The sequence below is a fragment of the Schistocerca americana genome, chromosome X (assembly GCF_021461395.2).
Source record: "Schistocerca americana isolate TAMUIC-IGC-003095 chromosome X, iqSchAmer2.1, whole genome shotgun sequence".
In the NCBI taxonomy this organism is placed as follows: domain Eukaryota; kingdom Metazoa; phylum Arthropoda; class Insecta; order Orthoptera; family Acrididae; genus Schistocerca; species Schistocerca americana.
The window spans coordinates 926,933,697-926,960,597 of NC_060130.1; the positions used below are offsets into that span (position 1 = coordinate 926,933,697).

At 43.1% G+C, this 26,901-nt stretch overlaps 1 protein-coding gene across 2 annotated transcripts in view; it reads right to left on the reverse strand.

Annotated features, from left to right (window-relative positions):
- The window catches only part of LOC124555390 (sodium-coupled neutral amino acid transporter 9-like), a 354,431-nt gene extending 329,780 nt beyond the window's left edge, over positions 1-24,651 (reverse strand). For both annotated transcript variants that reach the window (XM_047129284.1, XM_047129283.1), the window contains exon 1: positions 24,537-24,651. In XM_047129284.1, coding sequence (XP_046985240.1) covers positions 24,537-24,646 — 110 coding nt within the window. In that variant the 5' untranslated portion in view covers positions 24,647-24,651. The remainder of the gene's footprint in view (positions 1-24,536) is intronic.
- Between the last annotated feature and the right edge of the window lie 2,250 nt (positions 24,652-26,901).

A 26,901-nucleotide genomic window follows, 5' to 3' on the forward strand; every position in this document is an offset into this window, starting at 1 on the left:
TGTATCACTGTGGTGTACAAAACCGAAGGACGAAAGTAACTTTCGCATACTCGTATGTCACTGCCAAGTAACAGAGTTCCATGAAACTTGGACCATACATAGAAAGAAGTGCTGGATGGTCGTTGGTGCATGTGAACGTGTAGCAACACTTCTCCTCAACGCATCCCACATGTGCTCCATGGGATTTAATTCTGGGGACGGGCAGCCCTCTCGTTCTAAGAGCTTCTCCGCCGGCGCTGTCCGATGCGATCGCGCACTGTAGGCCTTAAAAATGAATTCAGAGCCGAATGCATCCACAAAAAGCGCACATGGGGAAGGAGTACAATGTCACAATAACACTGACCAGTGAGTATATTGTCTTTAAAGATCCTGAAGCCAGTACGCCCATGCAACAATATGCTTCCACATATCCTAAGGCCTGGACCACCACCGAGCGAGGTGGCGCAGTGGTTAGACACTGGACTCGCATTCGGGAGGACGACGGTTCAATCCCGCGTCCGGCCATCCTGATTTAGGTTTTCCGTGATTTCCCTAAATCGCTCCAGGCAAATGCCGGGATGGTTCCTTTCAAAGGGCACGGGCGACTTCCTTCCCCGTCCTTCCCTAATCCGATGAGACCGATGACCTCGCTGTCTGGTCTCCTTCCTCAAACCAACCAACCAACCAACCTGGACCACCAAACGATCGACAATGTTCTTGTGTACATTACGTGCTCCCACCCCTCGCCACGTGGGGGTATATCCAGAATCACTACTCAGACTGAATCTTCTCTCATCTGAGAAGAGCGCACTACTCGTTGGTCCAGTCCCTTTGCCCTTGGCGTCATCGCAAACGGTGCCGCTCATGTGCGAGTGTACGGAACACAACTTACTGGTCGTCGGGCAAAGAGACTACACCCATGCCATCGCTTTGCCACTGTGGAGCGTGAGATTGCGTGCCTTTCAGTCCTGTTAAATATGATTGCAACTGCACCTGCTTCTGACGTGAATCCCTTCTTACCTGCTGCACAATATAGCGATCAGCTGCTGCTGCAGTTGACCGTGGTCGATTACTACCTCTCCTTCGGGTAGGAGTCCTTGTGGTTCGGAACACTCTCCATGCACATAAACATGCTGTGACCAATACTAACCTCCTGTGCTACACTCGTCACACTTCGTCCTTCTTCCTGTTTTGCGATGATTCTTCTCCAGGTGAAGTGGCTCTGAGCACTATGGGACTTAACTACTGTGGTCATCAGTCCCCTAGAACTTAGAACTACTTAAACCTAACTAACCTAAGGACATCACACACATCCATGCCCGAGGCAGGATTCGAACCTGCGACCGTAGCAGTCGCGCGGTTCCGGACTGCGCGCCTAGAACCGCTAGACCACCGCGGCCGGCCAAAAAATGGCTCTGAGCACTATGGGACTCAACTGCTGAGGTCATTAGTCCCCTAGAACTTAGAACTAGTTAAACCTAAGGACATCACAAACATCCATGCCCGAGGCAGGATTCGAACCTGCGACCGTAGCGGCCTCGCGGTTCCAGACTGCAGCGCCTTTAACCGCACGGCCACTTCGGCCGGCCCAGGTGAAGTAATCGCGATGTTGTCTTCGGGTCAAGTTGTGATGAAGAATACCACGACAGTGCACGTATCTTCTCACTGACTGACATAACCTGTCTTTTCCCGTTCCTTTAGCTGCCTCGTGTTGCAGGGTCAGCCCCGTTTGGAGCTATAGTCACTCTGACCTCACGCCATGTGACGACTAGCTTTCTCAGGGAGGTGTCTGGCAACATGCTCCCGTACTTTCATTCACTTCCACAGAGTTTTAATACGTTATGTTACTTTATCTAGCTCGTCCATAAGTTTTGCAGAGCAGCGTATTAGAGCGTATTAAAACGAAAGGAACTGGCTTCGTAATCTGTCTGTCAATGTCCCAAACGAGGACAAAGAAACGTAACAAACTGATTACCACTGTATGAATTAATTAAGTCTAGATAGCTCCACTAGCATGTACAACTACTTCATTTTAATTTCCTAGTACTCCTAACACATGTCCCGTTTTCTGGCCTTATCGTTAATTGTGTCTTAAGAAAGGCTGTAAATCTTTCCACAGTTGTTCTTCCAAATAAACCGGCTCGCTACCCGCTAGTAAAACACTCGTAATTCTTACCTGTACTGTTTGGACTACATCGTCGTTTATGAAAGATACGTTATATTCAAACATCTTTCATTCCACCCAAGTTTTGTCGAGCAGTATAAGCAGCGGGCTAGCTGTTACCATTGCCTAGTTTTCTGAAGAATTCCTGACCGGTCGAACCAGTTTAGTCAGGAAACGCAAATTATGTATAGCTGTCTGCGGATCAGCCGCTCCTTAGCACGAGGCAAAGCTGCTACACAGCAGCGCTCTGGCCGGTTCTCTGGTTAAGGCATTGCACTCGCCGCTGCGTGAGCGGCTTTTATAACCTCGTTCGCCGAGCCAGATTTACGTTTTCCGACGTTTCCTTAAGCACTTAATCCTTTCACTACCTCTGGGATGTACGTGTCCCACGATAGAATTATCACAGAACCAGTGAGAATATGTTGCACGTTACTGCTGTGTTTCCATATCCCACTCGTAAGGGGAAACCTGCTAATGGTTTGCAGAATTTCTGTAATTATAAATTGCAACTGTAGATTGTGCTGTCTTCAAGTCTCGTTGTTAAACTTCTTGCTAGTTGCTAACTTTGTCGCATCGTATTAGTTGGCGCCTGCAGATATGTAACCAATAAATATTCTTCCAACGCGGGTTGCTCTCGTTCCTTGCCGGATATATTTGTCAATGAATTGCACGCAACTATTGACGTTCGCCTCATCAAAAACTGTGTCCACATTATGCGCGTGCAATGTAGACAGATGCTCTGGACACTAATGTGTGCCTGGTTTCTGTATGTCTTGTAGTTTTGCGCAGTCGCCCTCTGAGAACACGAAGTTACTTGTAAATAACACTGTCTGTCCCACTATTCCCTGCGCTGGAAACCGAAACGACGGAAAATATTCTTTTTCGAATTGTTACTTATAACTACGACATTAATTAATCATACATAAATATCTTCCACTCATAAAAAATGACAGTGTACGGGTTAAGGCGAATGCTGATATGGTTCGTCTGAAAAGCATAAGGCCAATTTCCTTCCCCATTATAACGGATCTTTTACGTTGGAATAAATTTATTTTATTTTTTTGTTAGATGTTTTCGTTAAATATCTGAATAAATTGTAATTAGGAATAATTTAATTAAGCAGAGTAAAAAAGATAAAGTCAAAGAGATGTTCGTTGGGCGGACATTGTCGTAATGTAACGTCATTGCGTTGTTCGGTTGTTAAAGCAAGTCGTTTGTGTTCCGTTCTGCTGTTCGGTCGTGCGCGTATCTGAAAGGAATTAATTCGGGGACTAGAATAAACTTTCACATAATAGCTACGATTCGAGGTTCCGACAAAAGGGGTTAAAGTCAGTGTTAATTTGAATTGTGGGCGACAGGATTAGTTTTGACAGATACGTGAAAACGGACGTAACGAAAGTTGTTCGCATATCATCCTTGAACGTGACTTTTTATTTAATTAACGATTGCGGGCTCATTAAAAGCTATTATCTCATGATTAGGATCAATCCCTCTTTCCTCCTAGATAGTAATCGTTCATTAACATTTACGTCATAAGAAAAAGGATTACTAATAAAAGTGATGTTAAATGACAATTACGTGTTATTCCGTTAGTGTGGAACCGACGTAATATCTCTGAAATGACATTGATATATAATTTGTGTTAAATACTGAACTGAGATAGGAAGTAAATTGAAATTAGTGAACATTTGATACTGAGACTATAGAAGCAGAAGTGCTTAAGGTTTCTCTTCTCTAAAATGGCAAAATATGTACGAACTTTAACTCAATAGTCGACATTATGTATTGCAAAGACATTAGCATTTCATACTTTTTTTGACGACGTGCTGTTAAACACAGGAACGTTGAGTCTCTGTACGAGTAATAAAATTAAATCTAAAAACATAAATACCGGCGAACTCCGCTTTAACAAACTGTATTGCGTGTCGTCATCGGGCAATAACTGCTCAACCCTGGAGACTTGTGTGGTGAAATTAGAAGTCGGGCATACAAAACAAACTTAAAAATCCATTCAAGCTACAGTGGAGTCGGCACAACACGACGTGGGCAGTTATACCATCCTTGTTCTAACCGAGTTTGTGTTCCATGTCGTCGTTTATGGGCCCTTACACCACAATCTTCCTTCCTTTGAAACGTCACAGCTTCTAGCCACCTTCAAATTTGTCGCGTAGTGTCAATACGCCTATGAATAGACAGCGATAACTCACGAGTCTCTAATAAACAGGAGCGTTTGCTCTTGGCGCAGTTTTTTTCTAATATTGACAGTGGTGATGACTCAATTTGTTAGGGGAACGGAATACGTAACTACAAAAAACAAGAGGGAAAATCTCCAACCCGGCCGGGAATCGAACCCGAGCCCGCTGCATGGGAGGCAAGCACTTTACCATTTTTTTTTATTATTATTCTCATTTTGTTCGCTTTTGTTCGTTGCATCTGCTCGGGGCGGACGTCGTAAGACATCCGTTTAAGTTCGTTGTTGATCTATCAACTCAGTTTTTTTTTGTTACAGAAGGCAGCTAACACTCTGACCGAAGACGCTGAGCTACCGTGCCGGCAACCATCCGACTCAGCAGTTGGACTGAGGTCTTCAAAAAACCGTCAACAAGGAAATAAGCGTTAAGTCAGAAGTTTTTCTTCTAATGCCGCAGTGCCATTCATCGGTGAATAGAGAGATATTTCTATCTTTGTTCCTACGGACTGTGAGCTAAATATACACTGCCTGACAAAAAAAGTGAAGCATCCAGGAGACGTGAGCTGATGTAAAGTATACGCACACACCATCGGCGAGTGCGTAAATGATAGGAGTCAGCAATTCTCTGTGACAGGTAGGAATTCCTGCTGAGTGCACTGGTATTGTTCGTGTTTAGTGTTTTTTCCGGGACTGTAGGCTATGTAAGGGGCGTCAAGAGAGCGAAATGCTGAGTGATCACTTAACAGAGTTTGAAAGGGACCTCTTTGTGGGTCTCCATTTGGACGGCTGACCGAGTCGTGCAATATCCAAATTAGTGGGATATTCGGATGTGACAGTGGCCCACAGTTGGAAACTGCATGGAAACGTGATTGCAGGCATACACGTTTCACGTCGAGCACGTCTGACACAACAAGGGGAGATCGTCGTTTCGTGCACCAAGCACACTGTAACCCTTTCACATCTGCGCATGCCATCCGAGGACAGGTAATGGACTCCATGCAACATTCTGTGTCATTCCGCACCATTGGTCAGAGGCCATCTTCCCACAAATAGACGGCCGTTGGTGTGGTGCTATGGCTGGGAAGCATGTATTGCCTATGAATGGCCTCGAATTGTGTTCAGCAAGGAATACTGGTTCCGCACTACCCCGGATGACCATCACCGGTGAGTACGGTGGCCACCTGGGGAGAGGTTCCATTCTTTTTTTTGGAGAGTGACAGTGACTCATGGTGTCAAGGCGTGGAGAGCCATCGGATATAACTTTAGGTCACGGCTGGTAGTAACTGAGGGAAGTCTGGCGGCACAACGGTGCGTTACGGACACCCTGCGTCCTCATCTCTTACCTCTCATGCGCCAGTATCGTGGTGCCATTTTTCAAGAGGACGATGCTCGTCCAGACATGTATGTGTCAATATTAACCGTCTGCGTGACGCTGAGGTACGTGGCCAGCAAGATGGTCAGATCTGTCCCAGATAGAACATGTGTGGGACCAGGTCTGACGTCAACACCGTCCCAGTGACAATATCCTAGACATCAAGGACCGCCGACAGAATATCATATGCCTGTGGAATCCAGCAGTCGACAGTTGAGGGGCCTCTTTTCAGGAAAGGGTCAAGACGTAATGAACAAATCTGAATGTGACTAAATATACCTCTACGAGTACAAGTAGACGGTGACAGTTAATGGAGCAACGAGGATAGCACTTTTTGTAGTAGTAGTAGTAGTAGTAGTAGTAAATAGTAGAAGAGCGTACAGTAGTAGTACTACTAGCGCAGGTGGTTATGTTACACAGATAAACTAATGGGAACTGCAGGAAGGAGCAATGGCTACCAAAGTAGTAGCCACGTACAGAACAATAAAAAAACTTTATTTCACTCGCATCTTTAAAATTATTTTTGTAGGCAACAACAACGAATTAAACAAGAATAATTATTATTATGTAAACATTTAAGTACCTTAACATCGTGTTTGTGGTGAGTAGGCCAATTTTATCTATCTGTATAAGGAACTATAATTTTGAAAGATGAAAAAATGTAGGAATATTTATCTTAGCCTATTCTTAAATGCCGGCTGCTGTGACCGAGCGGTTCTAGGCGCCTCAGTCTGGAACAGCGTGACCGCTACGGTCGCAGGTTCGAATCCTGCCTCGGGCATGGATGTGTGTGATGTCCTTAGGTTAGTTAGGTTTAAGTAGTTCTAAGTTCTAGGGGACTGATGACCTCAGATGTTAATACTCATAGTGCTCAGAGCCATTTTAACCATATTCTTAAATTATAAACGTTCTCATTTGTGATTTTACAATATAACGGTCAAATTATACTTATAAGTGTGTGAGCGTGCGTGAGTGCGTGACCTAAAAGATTTTCACCATTTGACCTACCGAAGATCTTTTTTACTCTTTTTTTACAGGGTGGGGAAAATAAAAGTGGCCCGAGCGAGTGATTGTCCGCTTTTAATGCATAATATTAATACAATTCATACTGACAAGGATTCTATCAGTTTTCAGTAAATAGTGGAAAATAGTGACACTAGATCTCCACGAACAAGTGGATTTTAAGGACGTGATTTGTGAGCTTTGAATTTCCACTCAATAGCATCCAAAATGATGTAGATAGTGCAGAACCTCGGGAAATTAGTTTGCCAGAACATGAAATGAAATTTATCCTGCCGCTTGTCAAAATACTGTACCCCGATTCTGGCCTTGTGACACGGACAGTTATTTTGATGGAAAATACCATATACTGCGGCGAAGATGTAAGTCATGTACGAACCACAGGTTTCAGGGAGGCGACTATGTACGTTACGCAGTACAAGTATTCTGGAAAGCTTCGTATTTTAATACAACCTACTACTTATTATAACGGCAAGAGTGATTCACCTAACGAGGTTATTCTTTAGCACTGTTTCACGATCCAAATGCAATGCCCCAGTACTCAGTACTAGCGTGGTCACAACTGAGGCTTTAGTTGAATAAACAACAATTGGTAAAAATTTTATTCTTTGACCCTCATTCACAAGATGGAAAGAAGAGGCGCGTGGTTAGCACACTAGTTTCTCATTCGAAGGGAGCAATGTTCACATCACCGTACGGTTGTCCTGATTTAGATTATCAGTGGTTTTCCTGTATCTGTTCAGACGACTTCCTTGACGGTTTCTTTGAAACTGATACTATCCAATTTATTCCCATTTCTCGCTCTATCAGAGCTTCAACTCCATCGTCGTCATATCTTGCTTCCATCCTACACTTGCAACAGTGTGTGATAAGCAATGTTCTCGGAGACATTTATGTTTTCCACGGACTCTGTATTATTAAACCGCTATCCCGCTTGCAGATGAGACGAAAGTTTGATTTTTCAACACTTCGCGATGTTACAGACTCTATTTAAAGATTGAAAATGCTGTCAAAATCTTCTCATTGAAGAGATATAATCTTAGGTTAAAAGTTTAACACAATAAGACAAGCATCACAGTTAGAAATTGTGTTTGCCTTGAGGCAACGCAACTGACGGCGGGCAAATACCCAGACTTCATTCATCAAGTTTTGAGAATGATAGCACTTAGCGACTTCTAACAAACTTTACACCTAATTTCAAACCTTTACAAAACTTTCCCTAGCTGTCATCCCCCATAAAATGATGAAAAAAGTTTATCGTTTACTATATTTTCGCTGTTCATATAGCCAGACTTCAGATCAGGTATGGCGCTTTAACTTATTTCTTCTTCACTACTAACCCTAGTCGTAACTCATTTCGCTGAAAGTATCTACTTATATCACTGCATGCATCTGAAAAATTGTATAACTGTACGACACGTAGGTCAGGAGATATGACGTCATAAACAATGAGATGCGTGAAAAACTAGATTTTGCTTAAAATGGAAGGAAAATTGCCCATACTACACCCGACCTGTGTTTCATAATGAGAACACTTGCGACTTCCAGCAAACCTTAACTATCATTTCAAAGCTGTTCTAATTTTTTTACGCTTAGATGCTTAAAGTCAAATATTTAACACATTATCTTATTTGTAAACTAATAAGACGTTTAAAGCAATTTTTTGCATGGGAGTACGATTTTTTAATGAATCGGGGTTTGCTGGTTGGTGGTTGCCCTGTCAGTTTGACATCGAATGCGGGCAAACTTTGGATGTTATGATGATGAAAGAGGTGTGCTCCCTTGCCTTCGATTAGCTATTTCGTTATCATTAGTCCACTTTCGATCGACAGACCAATTAATGAAGATATTACACGAACATCTGATGGGCCTCGATGTATATATAGTACTAGTCCGCAGCCACTACCCATTATACTCTATCAGTTGTCAAATTTGCTTAAGTCGCGAGAATTTCAAATTGCCAACAGACGAATTTCATCCAACGGTTTCTCTCTGTATACTAACTGCGTTTAAAAAGTCATAGAAAGAAGAAAGCTAAAAATATGAACAAAATACACTCTTAATAGACAGGGTGATTATAATTAAACTTTCAAACCACTGTAGAAATAACACCACTGGTCAGAATGACGTCAAATTGCAACGGAATATTTTCGGAAAAGGGCGAAAACGTATAGCAGCATAATAATAAATAGTTCCAAAATGTAGCAATAGATGGCTCTGTAAGCATTATAATTTAATAGTGGTTGACTACAAATGACAAACGAATCATACAACAATGCCTAAGGTGTACGTTTGACGTTAAACAAACTGTACTACTCAGTGTGCTTGGGTGTACAGGTGTGATACTGTTGGTTACGTAAGCCCATCTACCACGGCAAGGTCATATCACATCGGATGGCAGAGATCGGTTTTTAATTGTCCTAAGGCCAACAACCGCATAAAAAGCGTCACTCACATAGGTTTTTAATTGACCTGAGCCCAAAAACCGCATAAAAAGCACCAGTCACATCGGTTTTTAATTGTCCTGAGGCCAAAACTACACAAAAAGCATCAATCAAAATCAAATCGGATTATTAATTTCCATGTGACTGACGCAAAACATGTTTAATATGCTGTCCACCGTTTTCGACAACAAGTTGAAATCGAGAAACAGCATTTTCCACAACAGATCGAAGTGTTACCGGGGTCACGTTCAGAATGTGTTGCACAATGCGTGCCTTTAATGTTGAAATCGGAACACTGAACACAACATCTTTTAGATAGCCCCACAACCAGAAGTCACAAGGATTAAGATCAGGTGATCGGGACGACCAGACTGTAGGGAAATGGCGGCTGATAATTCTAGCATTTCCGAAATGGCGCTTCAGCAGCTGCTTAACTGGATTTGCAATGTGCGGATATGCCATCTTGCATAAAAATGATCCCACCCACACATCCACGCTGTTGGGGCGCTAGAATCACGCGATTGCGCAAAAGACACTCATAACACTTACCAGTGACGGTTCCAGTAACAGGACTGGAAGCACCTATCTCTTCGAAAAAATATGGCTCTATGATAAATGATGCCGTAAACCCGCACCACACAGTGACCTTTTCAGGGTGAAGTGGTGCTGGTTGGTTGTGTGTGGATTTTCCGTTGCCCATATTCGACATTTCTGTGTATTGAAATATCCTGTCAGATGGAAGTGGGCTTCGTCTGTCCACAAAATCTTCCACGGTCAATCGTTGTCTACTTCCATGCGAGCAAGAAATTCTACAGCAAAGGTCTCTCTTGCTGGCAGGTCAATAGGAAGCAACTCGTGCACATGAGTAATTTTGAATGGATAGCAAAGAAAGATGTTTTGTAGGATTTTACGCACCGTTCTTACGGAGATGTCCAATGTTCGGGCAATTCTCCGTGCATTACACGTTTGCACACCACCACTTGTCTGCTCCTGCATTGCTGTGGCCGCTGCTTCCACTGACTTCGAATCAGTTCGTTTCCTCCCTCTACCAGGTTGCACACCAAAAGAACCCGTCTTTTCGAATTTCCTAATCATTTTCTCCAGACCCACGGCAGTCATCGGAACAACGCCTTTTTTCAAACCCTTCAGTGTCCGGAACTTCTGCAGAGCGACGTGTGCACAGTCATCATTCTTGTAATACAGCTTTGCAAGCAGAGCGCGATCTTGCATTGAGACAATCATGGCGAAGGTCGCAGACGCGAAAGGAGGAAAAGCCGTGTACCCGGCGTGTTTATACCAACTTCAATGGGTCGTGCGCATGACAGGTGTTTTCATTTACGTATTCTGACACATACAGCGGTATCTATTGACCAACTTTCTTACTACTTTTTTTTTCTTCTGTCATACGTTTTCCCCCTTCTCCGGTAATATTCCGATGCAGTTTGAAGTCATTCTGACCAGTGGTGTTATATCTACAGCGTTTTGAAAGTTTCCCTTTAGTTATAATCACCCTGTATATAATGCAGATGAGGCAGAACATTATGCCCACCTACCTAACAGCCGGTAGCCCACTTTTGGCACGGATAACAGCGGCGACGCTTCGCGCCATGGAAGCAATGAAGCCTTGGTAGGCCACTGGAGGGAGCTGGCACTACATCTGCTTACCCAAGTCACCTGATTCCCGTGAATTCCGCCGAGAGGGGCGATAAGTACTGACGCCACATTCAGTCACATCCCAGATGTGTTCGATCGGATTCAGATCCGGCGTGTTGGGGAGGCCAGCACATCGAATGGAACTCGCCACTGTGTTGCTCGAACCGCTCCATCACAGTCCTGGGCTTGTGACATAGCGCATTATCTTGCTGAAAAATGGCATTGCCGTTGGGAAACATGATCGTCATGAAGGGGTCTACATGGTTGCAACCAGTGTACGATACTCCTTGACCGTCATGGTGCCTTGCACGAGCTCCACTGGACCAATGGATGCCCACATGAATGTTCCCCAGAGCATAATGGAGTCGCCGCCAGCTTGTCTCCGTCTCACAGTACAGGCGCCAAGGAGCTGTTCCCCTGGAAGACAACGGATTCGCGCTCTCCCACCGGCATGACGAAGAAGGTATCGGGATTCATCAGATCATGAAACGCTCTGCCACTGCGCCGACGTCCAGTGCCGCTCATCACTTGGCCATTTCAGAATCGTAGTTGACGAAGTCGTTGTGTTAACATTGGCGGCACACTTGTACTCTGCCCAGCATTAAGGTCTGATAGTTCCGCAACAGTTCGCCGCCTGTCCTGGTTTACCGGTCTGCCCAGCCTGCAACGTCCGACATCTGTTATGAGGGGTGGCCTCCCAACCCCACAACTTATGTATATAGAAGCTACCAATAGACGCGTCCTTAAGAATCGATCTAACCACATACTTCTTTGGATGTACTGAACAGGGTGGCTCAGTGGCAAGAGACTAGTTACTGATTCGTAACGTCGGTGATTCCAATCCCGGTCTGATCCTCCAGATTTAGGTTTTTGTGATTTCTCTACATTGCTTAAAGGGAATGGCCGGTTGGTTCCTTTGAAAGGTCACCAACCCGAGTTTGTGCTCCGTATATAATAACCTCGTCATCGACAGGACGTTAAACTCTAGTAGTCCTTCCCTCTCCTATGGTTGTCCTTGATGGTGGTCTGGCCTACAATGGATCGAATTTTTTTGCACAGACGGTGATGATTTGCAAAAAAGCTGAATCTCGACCACATTTTTCATTGAAACCTCCGTCAGTTTCTGTCTGTGTTGCCTTCTGCTTTTCACCAATTTGTGCGGTAGAAATTACGCACCGTCCTACTGCTCTCCCAAATACTTGTGAGAGGTGGCTTTAATAATGGCCGGCCGGAGTGGCCGTGCGGTTCTAGGCGCTGCAGTCTGGAGCCGCGCGACCGCTGCGGTCGTAGGATCGAATCCTGCCTCGGGCATGGATGTGTGTGATGTCCTTACGTTAGTTAGGTTTAATTAGTTCTAAGTTGTAGGCGACTGATGACCTCAGAAGTTAAGTCGCATAGTGCTCAGAGCCATTTGAACCATTTTTTATTAATGCCTTTGCTAATCTCCAATTCCTGTGATGTTACTTTCGGAGGCTTTCTTGGTAGGAAGGATGCAGCGAGTTACCTTGGATAGACAGTCATCGACAGATGTAGAAGTAACTTAGGGTGTGTCCCTGGGAAGCGTGTTGGGACGCTTACTTTTAATTTTTAATATTAACGGCCTCGTAGAACTCCGCTGCGCCGGTCTCAAGCCCGAGGCCTCAACATACAAGAGGTGAGGAAGGAGTAACAACCTCGTTAAGAAACCATGGTTCACATGGCCCGGGTGATAGCACCTTGTAAGGGCTCCTTGCTAGGACTACAGTGAATAGCTCAACGGTAGTGAAGGCGGAGGGAATAGTTCTCGGTACGGCGGAACTAGCGAAAGAGGCAACCAAAGAAAAAACTCACTTGGCGTCTGTCTTGAAACAAGCGGCTGAGTGGTCAGCGTCTGTCCAACAGTGGTGCGGCTGAAAACCGTTCCTCGGAGGTAACAACCTCGAGTAGAATCATTAGGGGACTTGTTCCCTCAACCCAACAAACAATCGACAACGGATACGCACCTTGTAAGAGATTTTACCCCAGGGAGTAACCAATCTCCAATTTCTAAGGAAATTAAAAGTAGGCATTCGGATTCTGGGGGTCTACAGCGCTGTTCGAAGGATGAGTCGGAGCATCCTGAAACATGCCCTCAGAAAGCAACAAATAAAATTAAACACAAAAATATAAACTATTTGGCAACTTTCAACGTAAACTCACTTCTAAAAAGAGGAAAACTTAAAACGTTAATAAATTTTATAAAACAGAAAAATATAATGATAACAGCACTCCAAGAAACAAGGTATACTGATGAACATTCATTTGATTCAGAGGGATTCAGAATCTTCAAAGGGAAGCCGGGGAAAAGTGTTATGAAGAACGTACCCCAATTTGGAACAGGATTCATTGTAAACCAAAATATATTAAACTCAATAGTAGAATTTAAATCTATCAATGAAAGACTTTCAACATTAACCTTCAAATCAGTGAACAAATTGTATACCATTGTAAATACACATGCAGCAACAAATGAGAAAAACGGAACACAAAAAGAACAAACAGATTTTTTTTGGCAGGAACTGTCAAACACCTTAGACCAGATTTCATCCAAAAACACAATAATATTGCTGGGAGACTTTAATGCTCAAATCGGTAAATAACGTCATCACCAATCCATAGCAGGCAAATTTTCTGCACGTAAGAGAATCAATGCAAATGGGATGGACTTATTAGTTTATGCAGAGAACATGGCATAGTTCTAAAATCTACATTTTTTAAAAAAATCCCTAGGAAACAAACTACATGGGTATCCCCGAATCCAGTCTTTGGGGGGGGGGGGGGACAACTTGACCATGTTGCTGCTATAAGCAGACAGTATACATCAGAGATACTCAATGTAAAAGTTGCTATGAGTGCAGATTTAGATTCAGATTACTATCTATCGTTAAATACAAAATTAGGCCAATACATAAAAGAAAGAGCCAGTATCAACATAAAAAGTTTGACACTCAGAAATTAACATGGGAACATCTACAAAAAGACATAGTACAGACAGCAGAAGAAACCATCCTCTTTATCAAAAAATGGAAACATGCCTGACGGAATGCTGAGTGTGACGAACTAATCCTAACAAGACAACGACCCTGGAACATATGGAATGCAAATAAAAATGATAAAAATACGATCTCCCTAAAAGGAGCCCGGAAGCAAGCATCAAAAAGCCTTAAAAAGATCAAAGTACAATACATGAAAGACCAACTAGCATCAATAAACTCCAACTTCAAACAGAACAATGCTAAGGACTTTTACAAAACTTTCAAAAGTAGCGTAAAGAAATACACTCCACCCAGTCTATTTTTCACGGGCCCAAAAACGCAGAAAACTGCATATAATAGCACAGAGAACTGTAGAATACTTTCCGAATACTTTGAAGAACTACGTAACTGTGATCCACCGAAAGAAAAATTTAATTTCGATATTGCAAACCCAACACCACCAGACTCAAAGCCGCCAACCACAGAAGAAATAATAGAAATCATAAAAGACTTTAAAAATAATAAAACACCTGGAGAGGATAATATAGTTGCTGAACTATGGAAGTACTCTAGTGACAACATGATACAATGTCTATCAGAAATAGTAAAATAAATCTGGACAACACACAGCTTACCACAAGAACAGACATCTGCACTAATACTTCCACTACATAAAAAAGGGAAGAAAACTGACCCTAGCAATTATAGGGGAATCTCCCTCTTACCGGTGACCTATGAGATCTTGTCTAAGGCGCTTTTAAAAAAGAAAAACTTGACAAACAACTAGAGGAGTATCAATCTGGATTTAGGAACGGAAGGTCATGTGCAGAACAAATATTAAACTTAAAGAACATAATAGAAATGAGTAAAATCAGGAACTTAAAATATGTAATTACTTTTGTGGATTTTAAGAAAGTCTATGATTCAATTCACAGAAATACCCTGCTTGATATCTTAAAAGAATTGGGACTCGATACTAAAACAACTGAAATAATTATAGCAACTTTGACAAATACAAAATCGAAATTAAATTTAGGGGAGAGCTCTCAAAATCGTTTGAAATAAGGCCAGGTGTCCGACAGGGAGATGGTCTGTCACCTCTGCTTTTCAAATGTGTGTTAGAGAAGGTAGTTCGAGAAAGGAGGAAGGCCATCAATATTAAAGGGATTCAATTAGGAAGGAATCCAGACAAGATCACTGTCGACTGTTTAGCCTTCGCAGATGACATAGTATTCGTTACAGATTCGCTAGATAATGCCCAAGAACAAATATGAGAACTGCAAAAACAAGCAGCCAAAGTAGGACTACAAATATCCTTTGAAAAAACAAAGTTCATGACAAACATCTGTGATAGTCCTCAAAATATTGCAGTTGACAACGATGCAATACACAAAACAGATTCCTTTAAATACCTAGGAGAGGGGATTACATACAATGCAAAAGAAAAGACAGCTATAGAAACTAGAGTGCACAAAATGGAAAGAGTGTTTCATATGACCAAAAACGTTGATAACAAAACATCGCCCGCAGCTCGTGGTCGTGCGGTAGCGTTCTCGCTTCCCACGCCCAGGTTCCCGGGTTCGATTCCCGGCGGGGTCAGGGATTTTCTCTGCCTCGTGATGGCTGGGTGTTGTGTGATGTCCTTAGGTTAGTCAGGTTTAAGTAGTTCTAAGTTCTAGGGGACTGATGACCTCAGATGTTGAGTACCATAGTGCTCAGAGCTATTTGAACCATTTTGAACGAAAGTGTACTCAAGAAGAAAGGGAACAACACTCTAAAAGGATGAAGGAAATATGGAAACTAAGGAAATCTAATACAATGAAGAGTAGGCAAAGTTGATTCATCGTACCCTCCAAATGGGTTATTCGAAAGAAGAAGAAGAATGGGCTTGTAGAAAACATTAATAGTAACCTCAGACGCTTCGCAGATGATGTGGTCATCTGTAATGAGGTATTTTCTGAAAAAAGCTGAACAAATATTCAGTCAGATATTGATAAGATTACAAAGTGGTGCAAAGATCAGTAACTTCTTTAAATGTTCAGAAATGTAGAATTTTACACTTTATGAAACGAAAAAAATAGTATCCTATGTTTATAGTAATAACAAGTCACAATTGGGATCGGTCAGCTCACACAAATGCACTGTGTAGAGATATGAAATGATACGATCATATTGGCTCAGTCGTAGGTAAAGCAGGTGGCAAACTTCGGTTCATTGTGTAAGTTGTCAGGCAAATCCAACACCTTCCAAGAAAACCCTGACATGATAAGGAAATCCAGTAGTATGTCACATAGCTCCGAATAAATCGTGACATTAAATTAACCAAAGTAATACGAGTAACGAGTGAGCAAATGGAATACCACAGACTAACACAAGAATGCCTAAATGCATGTCATACCTTACCACCGTGAGACAGACGCAGTTCCGAGGGGAGAAACGAGAACAGAAGCCGAGAGCAGAACCGTGTTAAGCTAGAAGGCCCTACGATAAGGGACGGACACCCACGTCGCCAGCTAACCGACAGGACCACCCCCAGCCCATGTTAAAAGCTAAAGCCCTCCAGAAGAACAGTATAGATCTTACGATAACACGAAAAGGGCCACACCAGCCGCAAATTTTAGCGTGAGACTTTTTCGCGTCTCTGTTACGTTGCAAACGTTAAAACATTGCCCCACCACGAAAAGTATAACGTTTCTCATTGGATAGACAGAATTTTTGTAGGCGGAGCTTAAGGTTAACATTGAGACCCTGATTGGTCAGATGAAAACACAGGCAGATAGTTTTTTTAAACCAACTTCGGTAAATTGTAGTAAGTAGAAGTTAGCGAGAGTTGCTTCGGAGACGGCGAGCTGGTTGGAGCTGTGCCGGCCGCCGCCTCCTGACGAACACTGACAAGGTAATGAACGCACGCGATGCCGCATTTTTGAGCGCATAGGGCTTCACTCAGAACTGCGGAAGTCTCATCTGTTACATCCCCTTTTTACGTAATACTAGTGTCGATCGTCAATTGAAGCTCATGGTATTCACATTTGCTACGTTAGTTAAAATATGAAATGCAATGATTTTCCTGTTATATAATTATTGAGAAGCCACATCAGCCACTGTAATTTACGACAAGTTAGATAAGTAATTAAAGATAATTGAGGGTCACTGTAGACCATTTTGATAGTTTTCTCTTTTGTGAAACTTAATTTAAACCTAGATTATAGATGTGATATGGCATAGGTCATCCTTCAATCCATTGTAGAACTTGGAAACCCACTCAGGGAATATTCGTTCACATTTTTGTTGAACGCAGTTGGTTTTAATCATCCTGTATTAAAATATTTCCTTTTATCAATAGTGCATTTTATAAACAATGTTTTGTGAGTAGAATAAAATTTCCAATGGTAAACTTAACTGCTTTTTCGACGTTATTTTACCAGCTAACTAAAAATAGGAAAGCCTTGAACCCCTTCTACTAAATTTAGTTAGTATTAAGATTCTTTTACAGGGAGTGCAGTGGAGCTGACGCTGAAATCATTAAGTATTTGGTTATATGATCGCTAGTCTCACTGAACTCTTCTGAACTCTACATGTCATGTGTGGTCTGGCATCTCCTTACCAGCAACAGGTCCCAGGTTCAAACTAGTCAATTCCCTAAAAAACACGCTCAGAGCGTCGTTGCGCGAAAGTGGTAGGGAGACACGACTTAGAACAAAGACGCCACGCAGAATGTTAGAATTGGTAGTATACTAGAAAATGCAGTCTGCGTACAAAGGAGATTGCTAACGAACACATGTGTGAGCCCTCCTAGGAAATTGTTCCAGTGCGTGGGACCGATACCAAATAGTGCTAACAAGAGACATTGAATGATTGAATGTGTACATAAAAGGGCAGTACTAAAGGTCACAGTTTTCATGGGAGAGTGTCACGGTGATGCTGCAAAAACTGATATAGCAGAACTTGAACAGTGAGGCAAATTACTCCACGGAAGTTGACTTATAAAGTCTCAGAAACCACTTTTAAATGATGAATCACCAACAAATTCCTACGTATCGCTCCCGTTACAGTAGTGAGGACAATATTGGATTAATTACGGCGCGTAAAGAGGTATTTAACAGTCGTCCTTCACGTGCTCCGTACGTGACTGGGACGAGAAGAACCCCTAGTATGTAGTGCAAGGGAAGTACTTCCGCTATGCACTTCACTATGAGTTGCAGAGTGTGGTTGGGTATTTAGATGTAAATGTAGTCGGTGTTTTTGTGTGAGGATAGGTTACACTGTGGAAGGACGGCGGAGAAAACTTTCTGGACTATACCCCTTGAATGCAATACTGTGGCGAAAGCTAACGTTGTTATTGGAAGAAAAGCGCAAAGAAGCCTATACATATTTAAAAAGTTTGTACACTATTATACTATTAACGGTTTCCACGGTTGGCTGTGCTCGCAAAAGCGAATCGCTGACAGACAAGAGACGTGGATTCGGGAATTTTATTGACCTTCACTCGGTATAGTCTTCGTCCGTGTGATGTCATATCTTCAAGCTGTGAGTACTGCGAACCCACCACCAGACAGGTTCACCATTATGGCAGGTTGCGAAGGTAATTGATCTGCTTTGATCTTGATGATAATAGGCTGAGAGAGCACCCTATAAGTACTGGGTACAACAGGATGATATTTTGAAAACTTGGTGAAATGCAGAGGAGGCACTGGAAAAAAAGTAGCATTTCTCGCCTGGGAACCAACGGTTAGAGGTGCGAAATATTTACAGCACTACTGGTATGAGTCATTTCTTTTCCGTTCTTGAAATAACAAACTTAGCACAAATTTCGTGCGTTAAATAAAATACTACATTAGTTAATGCTGTACAGCAGCAACAAGCCACAAATTGGTTTTAGATTATTTGGTTGAAAAAGCAGCAAAGAGTGTTGTACCTGGGAATACTTCTTAGACTTTCGTCTCTAGGCAGCCCTGTAATAGACGTTTCATATATTTTGTTACTCCATTTTTAAATCATAGTATTCACTTACTGTTTTCTGAAGTTACAAAAATTATTCCGGGAAATTAAGGTCTTTTCAAATGTGAAAAGAATGTTGCAAGGTACAACTTGGTAATTTTTCAATAACATAATCTAAAACCGGTTTGTAGCTGGTTGCTGCTGTACGCCATCAACAATCTATATCACATAAGTCACGGTCTGGAATCATGCCTTCATTTGACAAAACAGCGTTATATTACGGTAGGTTTCAGAACAGATTAACGTTCACCTAACAATCATTGGCCAAAATAACTACAGCCAACTTACTCCAGTAGAAGAGTACCCGTCTCAGTCGTTGTTAAGATACTACAAGCTGGTGTGTAACTGCAGTTCGAGCTCCTCCAGAAGTTTAGGCATGGCATTTCGCGGTACGCTTAAATACAATGAACAATTCAAGAGCCTGGTAACGTGTTTAATACAATAAGGTGGCCTTCAAAAGTTGTGGGTCAAATATTTACTGAGAATTTTACATGGTAATATTTCTCACGAGCAGTGTGTAAATTTTCAGCGAGCCTTATGAGGCTATGTTGGTAGTCAAAATTATTCTTCCTCGTGCGTCAACAGACCAAGAGAAGTGATGCAGTCAAAAAGATTGAACTCACGCTCGGGACGACAGCCATTCAAATACGCGCCCAGTGACCTACAGCTACTCTTTTCCTTGGTTTCCCTAAATCACTTACGGCTAATGCCGCAACGGTTCCTTTAAAAAGGTCACAACCGATATCTTTTCCCATCACTGTTAAATCTGAACTTGTGTTCTCTGTTTGTATGCACAACGAAAAGATGTAATAGAACGAATAGTTAAAACTATTCTCCCTTCAGCGTGCACGGTCGACGTACTATTTGCAACAAACCAACACAGTCTTTTTAGTTTGAAAGCGGCCACCCGGCCATTAGAAATCAGGTTTTGAAGCTCGCGTTGGAATGTGATTCCAGACCCAAGTTTTTCGGTGGCTGTATGGCCTGCAGGCAAAAAGAAAGTTCTAGATGCCAATTGACTTATAATCTCTCGCATTATCTGCATGGTTCTTCGCGACAATCTTCGTGAATGTGAGTTCAAATCGCTCTGAGCACTATGGGACTCAACATCTGTGGTCATCAGTCTCCTAGAACTTAGAACTACTTAAACCTAGCTAACCTAAGGACATCACGCACATCCATTCCCGAGGCAGGATTCGAACCTGCGACCGTAGCGGTCGCGCGGTTCCAGACTGAAGCGCCTAGAACCGCTCGGCCACACCGGCCGGCGTGAATGTGAGTATTCTTGGGTAATGACTGGGTGTTATTACCATCGATTTTGTTGCCCTTAACGCATACATGATACATACAATCGTAGCAATGCTACAAACATTTGCACCAACTACAGCCGTTACAGCAATCTGCCATCGCTAAATTTGAAAGTGGATACTACGTAACTACATATTATAAATGGTGATTTATACTTTTTATTTTTATTTATTTATTTATTTATTTTTGCATTTCTTCTGCTATGCTTCAACGAATCTGAAAAAATAGAAGTGTACCGTTGGTAGTGAGAGAAGGCCAGCGTGTAAGATGAACAAGCTTTAATTTTAGTAACAGTATGCGGACTGATTTCATACGCGCAAAGCACAATAGAGTAAAGGAATGAGTCAGAAGAATCAAACGCGCTTTCCTCCGGCTCTTGACCGGTAGCGTTAGCATGGCCTTGGTTTAGCCACTTGAATTTAAGATGCTTTGCCTGGCGCGCGTGAAGACCTCCGGCGTTCTCACAATTTTCGTTCAAATATACGCAACAAAAGAATATAAAAGAACAAACAGCGCTTAGAACTAAAATAACGTGACCCACGGACAGGCTAGGCAAATCCCTAATAAGTCATCAACGGTAGGTTACTTTTATCTACAAGTGTTCCAGAAACGAAATATGTAGGCGAATCTTAGCAAGAAAACGTGCAGGAACGGTTAACTTCAAACAGTTCGCAAAGTACAAATAGTATCGAAAACACTGAAAGAGAAAGGCTAACTGATTAATAATTACTTGCGCACACTAGCTTAAAGCAGGGACAGGTTGCTCATGTGTATTTCGTAGTAAAAACAAGTCAAGTAGTGCACTATAAAAACTGAAAGTGGAGTGCCATTCCCTGAAGACTCTCCGACAAGACCTCACTGGAACTCACATCAAATAAACATGTTACGAGCTGTAGAAGCGGGAGAACGCTGCTTTAGATCCTGGATTTAGGTTTCCTGTGATGACAAACGTCAGGATGGTTCCCCAGCCTTCCCTTAATCGAGCTCGTGATCTGTATCTAAGACCTCATGGCGACGGGTCTAGTCTTCCTTCTCCCTTTATACCAAGTGTTACGGAAATACAAATGAGGAAGAAACTGATAAGCCAACCCAACGACACCACTGTATGAGTGAGGATGGCCAGTAGAAAACATGTAAAAGTGAGAGGCACATTGATAGCCTCTGTGTGGAGATGTGATCATTTATAGGCAAATACAGAAGTCCGACCATATCACTGATGTTTGCTGAACAGCGAGTTGCCGCATAGTAAGCGCTACGTGACTTAATATATGTACCGGGAAAGCACAATGCCTGTCCATATGTGCACGAGAATTCGCTAATTAAGTACTGACACGTGCCAGAAATCATTTGCAGAACATACTGTAGCGACGAGGGACGTTTCGTTAAGAAGCTGTTTCACATTTTGCTGCAATTAAAGAAGTTTACAAGAGGTTAGAGACAAGACTTAAAATAGGAAAAGGTATCTCCCGAGTAACAATACCAACCAAAGGCGTTAGACAAGGGTGCTGTATTGTACCTACTCTGTTTCAGTATTATCTGAACGAAGTTCTTAAAGAATAGATGAAACTGCGTGGCGGAATGGGCCTAGACGTAGATGGGGATTACCTATCGAGTTTACTATTCGCCGATGGTCAAATAGTACGGCTGAAAATGATTATGAAATAAGTATATGATAAAGAAAATCTTAGAAACATACGATGAGGTCGGACTAACGATAAATTTTTAAACAAAACCTCTCTCTACGAAGTAAACAACATGACGTCAGCGTAGATGAAAAACTACTGAGGCATGTCAAAATTATAAACACCTAGGAACTATAATCTCAGATCAGGGTTCGAATAAACTAGAAATAAGGCAGAGGACAACACACGCTAAAAAAAGCAATCAATAAGCTGAATTCTCTGCACTGGTCATATAAAATTAATAAAAACGCAGGAAAAAAGGTTAATACAAAGTATTTGTTGCATTGAGTGGAAACCTGGGAAATGACAAAAGAAGTAGACGAAGACTTGAAGCAGCGCAAATGGATTTTTTTAGAAGATTTTCAATGTGAGAGAAGATGCCAAATACAAAAAACTGGAAACCGATGAAAACTTCCACGTACATCACCGAAGAAGTGGAAAGACGGCGTTTAAAACTGGGTGGGCATGTGATTCGGAGATGAACATGTTGGCAACCTCCATACAAGAGGAAAACGGGAAGACCCATTGCAGAATGAAAAAATCAAGTGATGAATGATATGTTACGAAGAAATTTGAAAGATCATTAACGAAAGGATCGAGAGGCTTGGATACGGATTTGAGAGAAACAGCCTAAAGAACAGTCAGGAACTCGTAAAAGGAAAATTGTATTGGTAAGTTTTGGCCATTTACGTGTGAGTGTATATAATAGTGATATGGTCAAGAAGAAAGAGTTTTCAGTTCGTTTTAAAATTAACTTTCCTCTGTGTAAGGAACTTTATATCATTGGACTGAAGTTCAAAGATTGATGTCGTCGAAAAAAAGTTCGCGGGATAAAACGTTGTTTCGGCAGAAACAAAAAAGCTTGAGTAGAGAATACGTTATCATATTCTACGCAATGCGGGCCCTAAATATCCCCGAGAACGTCTCAGCTCAGTCCTGGATACCAAATGCACTGTCGGTTAAGTTTGGCACGCCGGGTTCTACTGAAAATATAATGACTCGAGATCAACGCAAAACACAATCAATCAATTGACGAGTGTGCTGGATGACAGTCTGACAGGGGTCTGTGTTGACGAGAATCAGTAGACTCGCAAGTAACCATCATCTCGTCTGAACGTCATTCCTAGAAACTTGGGTACGCACACAGTAAACAGGACGAAGTAACGAAAATTAATTATAACCACCATGTGCTATAGCTTCCTAATCATCGGTGCTGCAAGGCCACGAAACAGTATTAGACTAATCACAGGAACAACACAGACGTTTAAGTCGACATTCTTCCTGCTCTACATATGTGAAAAAAGCGGAAAGAAACTCTAAAATGTGGTACAATTGAAAGTGTCCTCTGCCACGCACTTCACGCTGGTTTGCAGAATATGCAGGCAGACGTAGATGCAGACCTATTAATGAAAGGATGCCGCCTGAAAGCCGGCCGTGGTGGCCGAGTGGTTCTAGGCGCTTCAGTCTGGAACCGCGCGACCGCTACGGTCGCAGGTTCGAATCCTGCCTCGGGCATGGATGTGTGTGATGTCTTGGGTTAGTTATGTTTAAGTAGTTCTAAGTTCTAGGGGACTGCTGACCACAGATGTTAAGTCCCATAGTGCTCAGAGCCATTTGAATTTGTTAAGTCCCATAGTGCTCAGAGCCATTTTTGAACCGCCTGAAAGACGAGGTGGGCAAACGCTAAACGCGTCTAGATTAACAACGATGAGCTATTTAACTTATTTTAAAGACCTCATTCTCGCTTTCGCCTCTGAAAATTGTTTATTTATGAACTTCATGACTGCAGTTTCGGCCCTTGGCCATTTGCGAATGGTACACTGACTAAAATTTTCGTGCTTTAGTACATCTAAAAACTTAAAAATATCGTACAGTGTATTCAAATCAAAGTCGCATGGCCCATTTCCAATCGCTATGTATGCAACGTTTTTTTTTGCTTTTTTTAGTATAAATAACGGCAACGGCCTTGCCGCAGTGGATACACCGGTACCCGTGAGACCACCGAAGTTAAGCGCTGTCGGGCGTGGTCGGCACTTGGATGGGTGACCATCCAGCCGCCATGCGCTGTTGCTATTTTTCGGGGCGCACTCAGCCTCATGGTGCCAATTGAGGAGCTACTCGACCGAACAGTAACGGCTCCGGTCAAATAAAACCATCATAACGACCGGGAGTGCGGTGTGCTGACCACACGCCCCTCCAATCCGCATCCTCAACTGAGAATGATACGGCGGTCGAATGGTCCCGATGGGCCACTTGCGGCCTGAAGACGGAGTGGTTTTTGGTTTTTAGGTTAAATTACACAAACTGCTGTACAAATAAATCGTTTGATTGTAATCTGTTGTTCAATTTGCAATCAGATGGTGTATCTGACAGTAGCTTAATGTTATTTACACAAAGGATTTCACAAACGATATATTTACAGTCTCTGGAGATTGACCATAGGACGATGACATTTATACAGTCTCTAAGTTTTTAAATGTTTGAAAATTTGAGCAATGTTCCACTTCAAAACGGACGACGGTGGAAACTGCAATTGTGGATTATATAAGCAAATCATTTCAATAGACAAGGGGGCCAGCCTGTCTTTTAAAATGTTTTAAGGTCCGTGGCTCCCACCGAGAAAAAAGGGTGTTGCGCGTACGAAGAGGCACTTCGTTAACGACAGAATACGTGTACGCCTGGAGACGAGCGAGACACCATTTTGCAAACCGCGGCAGTGTGAGAATACTCGCCCGAAACTGCGGCGGCTGGCGTGGCTGGCGTCGGACGAGAGCAGCGGCTGCGACTCGCTGCCCGAGTCTGAGTGGTCGGCGAGGCGGCGGCCGTTCCTGCGCGCGCCCATCTTGTCGTACATGCTGCCGCTGCCAGGGAGCCACTGCCAGCTCCTGCCTGCCGGCCGCGCCACGCCGCGCCGCGCCTTGCATAACCACGGCCAGCGACTCTGCTGCCCTGCTGACACGGGTCCACGCTCTCAGCTCACAAATAACATCGCTTCTCTTCCTTACCGGGCCACTGACAGTGCGTATTATTCCTTCGTCCCGTAAACCACCTCGACCTCGTGGATTGGTTCAAAATGGTTGGCTGGCTCTGAGCACTATGGGACTTAACATCTCAGGTCATCAGTCCCCTAGAACTTAGAACTACTTAAACCTAACTAACCTAAGAACATCACACACATCCATGCCCGAGGCAGGATTCGAACCTGCGACCGTAGCGGTCGCCCGGTTCCAGACTGAAGTGCCTAGAACTGCTCGGCCACCAGCGGCCGGCACCTCGTGAGTTATCCACTTCTACGTATACAGGGTGTTACAAAAAGGTACGGCCAAACTTTCAGGAAACATTCCTCACACACAAATAAAGAAAAGATGTTATGTGGACATGTGTCCGGAAACGCTTAATTTCCATGTTAGAGCTCATTTTAGTTTCGTCAGCATGTACTGCACTTCCTCGATTCACCGCCAGTTGGCCCAATTGAAGGAAGGTAATGTTGACTTCGGTGCTTGTGTTGACATGCGACTCATTGTTCTACAGTACTAGCATCAAGCACATCAGTACGTAGCATCAACAGGTTAGTGTTCATCACGAACGTGGTTTTGCAGTCAGTGCAATGTTTACAAATGCGGAGTTGGCAGATGCCCATTTGATGTATGGATTAGCACGGGGCAGTAGCCGTGGCGCGGTACGTTTGTATCGAGACAGATTTCCAGAACGAAGGTGTCCCGACAGGAAGACGTTCGAAGCAATTGATCGGCGTCTTAGGGAGCACGGAACATTCCAGCCTATGACTCGCGACTGGGGAAGACCTAGAACGACGAGGACACCTGCAATGGACGAGGCAATTCTTCGTGCAGTTGACGATAACCCTAATGTCAGCGTCAGAGAAGTTGCTGCTGTACAAGGTAACGTTGACCACGTCACTGTATAGAGAGTGCTACGGGAGAACCAGTTGTTTCCGTACCATGTACAGCGTGTGCAGGCACTATCAGCAGCTGATTGGCCCCCAAGGGTACACTTCTGCGAATGGTTCATCCGACAATGTGTCAATTCTCATTTCAGTGCAAATGTTCTCTTTACGGATGAGGCTTCATTCCAACGTGATCAAATTGTAAATTTTCACAATCAACATGTGTGAGCTGACGAGAATTCCGACGCAATTGTGCAATCACGTCATCAACACAGATTTTCTGTGAACGTTTCGGCAGGCATTGTTGGTGATGTCTTGATTGGGCCCCATGTTCTTCCACCTACGCTCAATGGAGCACGTTATCATGATTTTATACGGGATACTCTACCTGTGCTGCTAGAACATGTGCCTTTACAAGTACGACACAACATGTGGTTCATGCGCGATGGAGCTCCTTCGCATTTCAGTCGAAGTGTTCGTACGCTTCTCAACAACAGATTCGCTGACCGATGGATTGGCAGAGGCGGAGCAATTCCATGGCCTCCACGCTCTCCTCACCTCAACCCTCTTGACTTTCATTTATGGGGGCATTTGAAACCTCTTGTCTACGCAACCCCGGTACCAAATGTAGAGACTCTTCGTGCTCGTATTGTGGACGGCTGTGATACAATACGCCATTCTCCAGGGCTGCATCAGCGCATCAGGGATTCCATGCGACGGAGGGTGGATGCATGTATCCTCGCTAACGGAGGACATTTTGAACATTTCCTGTAACAAAGTGTTTGGAGTCATGCTGGTACGTTCTGTTGCTGTGTGTTTCCATTCCATGATTAATGTGATTTGAAGAGAAGTAATAAAATGAACTCTAACATGGAAAGTAAGCGTTTCCGGACACATGTCCACATAACATATTTTCTTTCTTTGTGTGTGAGGAATGTTTCCTGAAAGTTTGGCCGTACCTTTTTGTAACACCCTGTACATTCACCGTCTGATCAAAAGCATCTGGACACTTGCTGTGGACATTAATATGGGGCGTGTCCTCCCTTAGCCTTTACGAAAGCTTCAACTCTACTGGAAAAGGGCACAGGTCATCCCCGTTTTCAAGAAGGGACGTCGAACAGATGTGCAGAACTATAGACCTATATCTCTAACGTCGATCAGTTGTAGAATTTTGGAACACGTATTATGTTCGA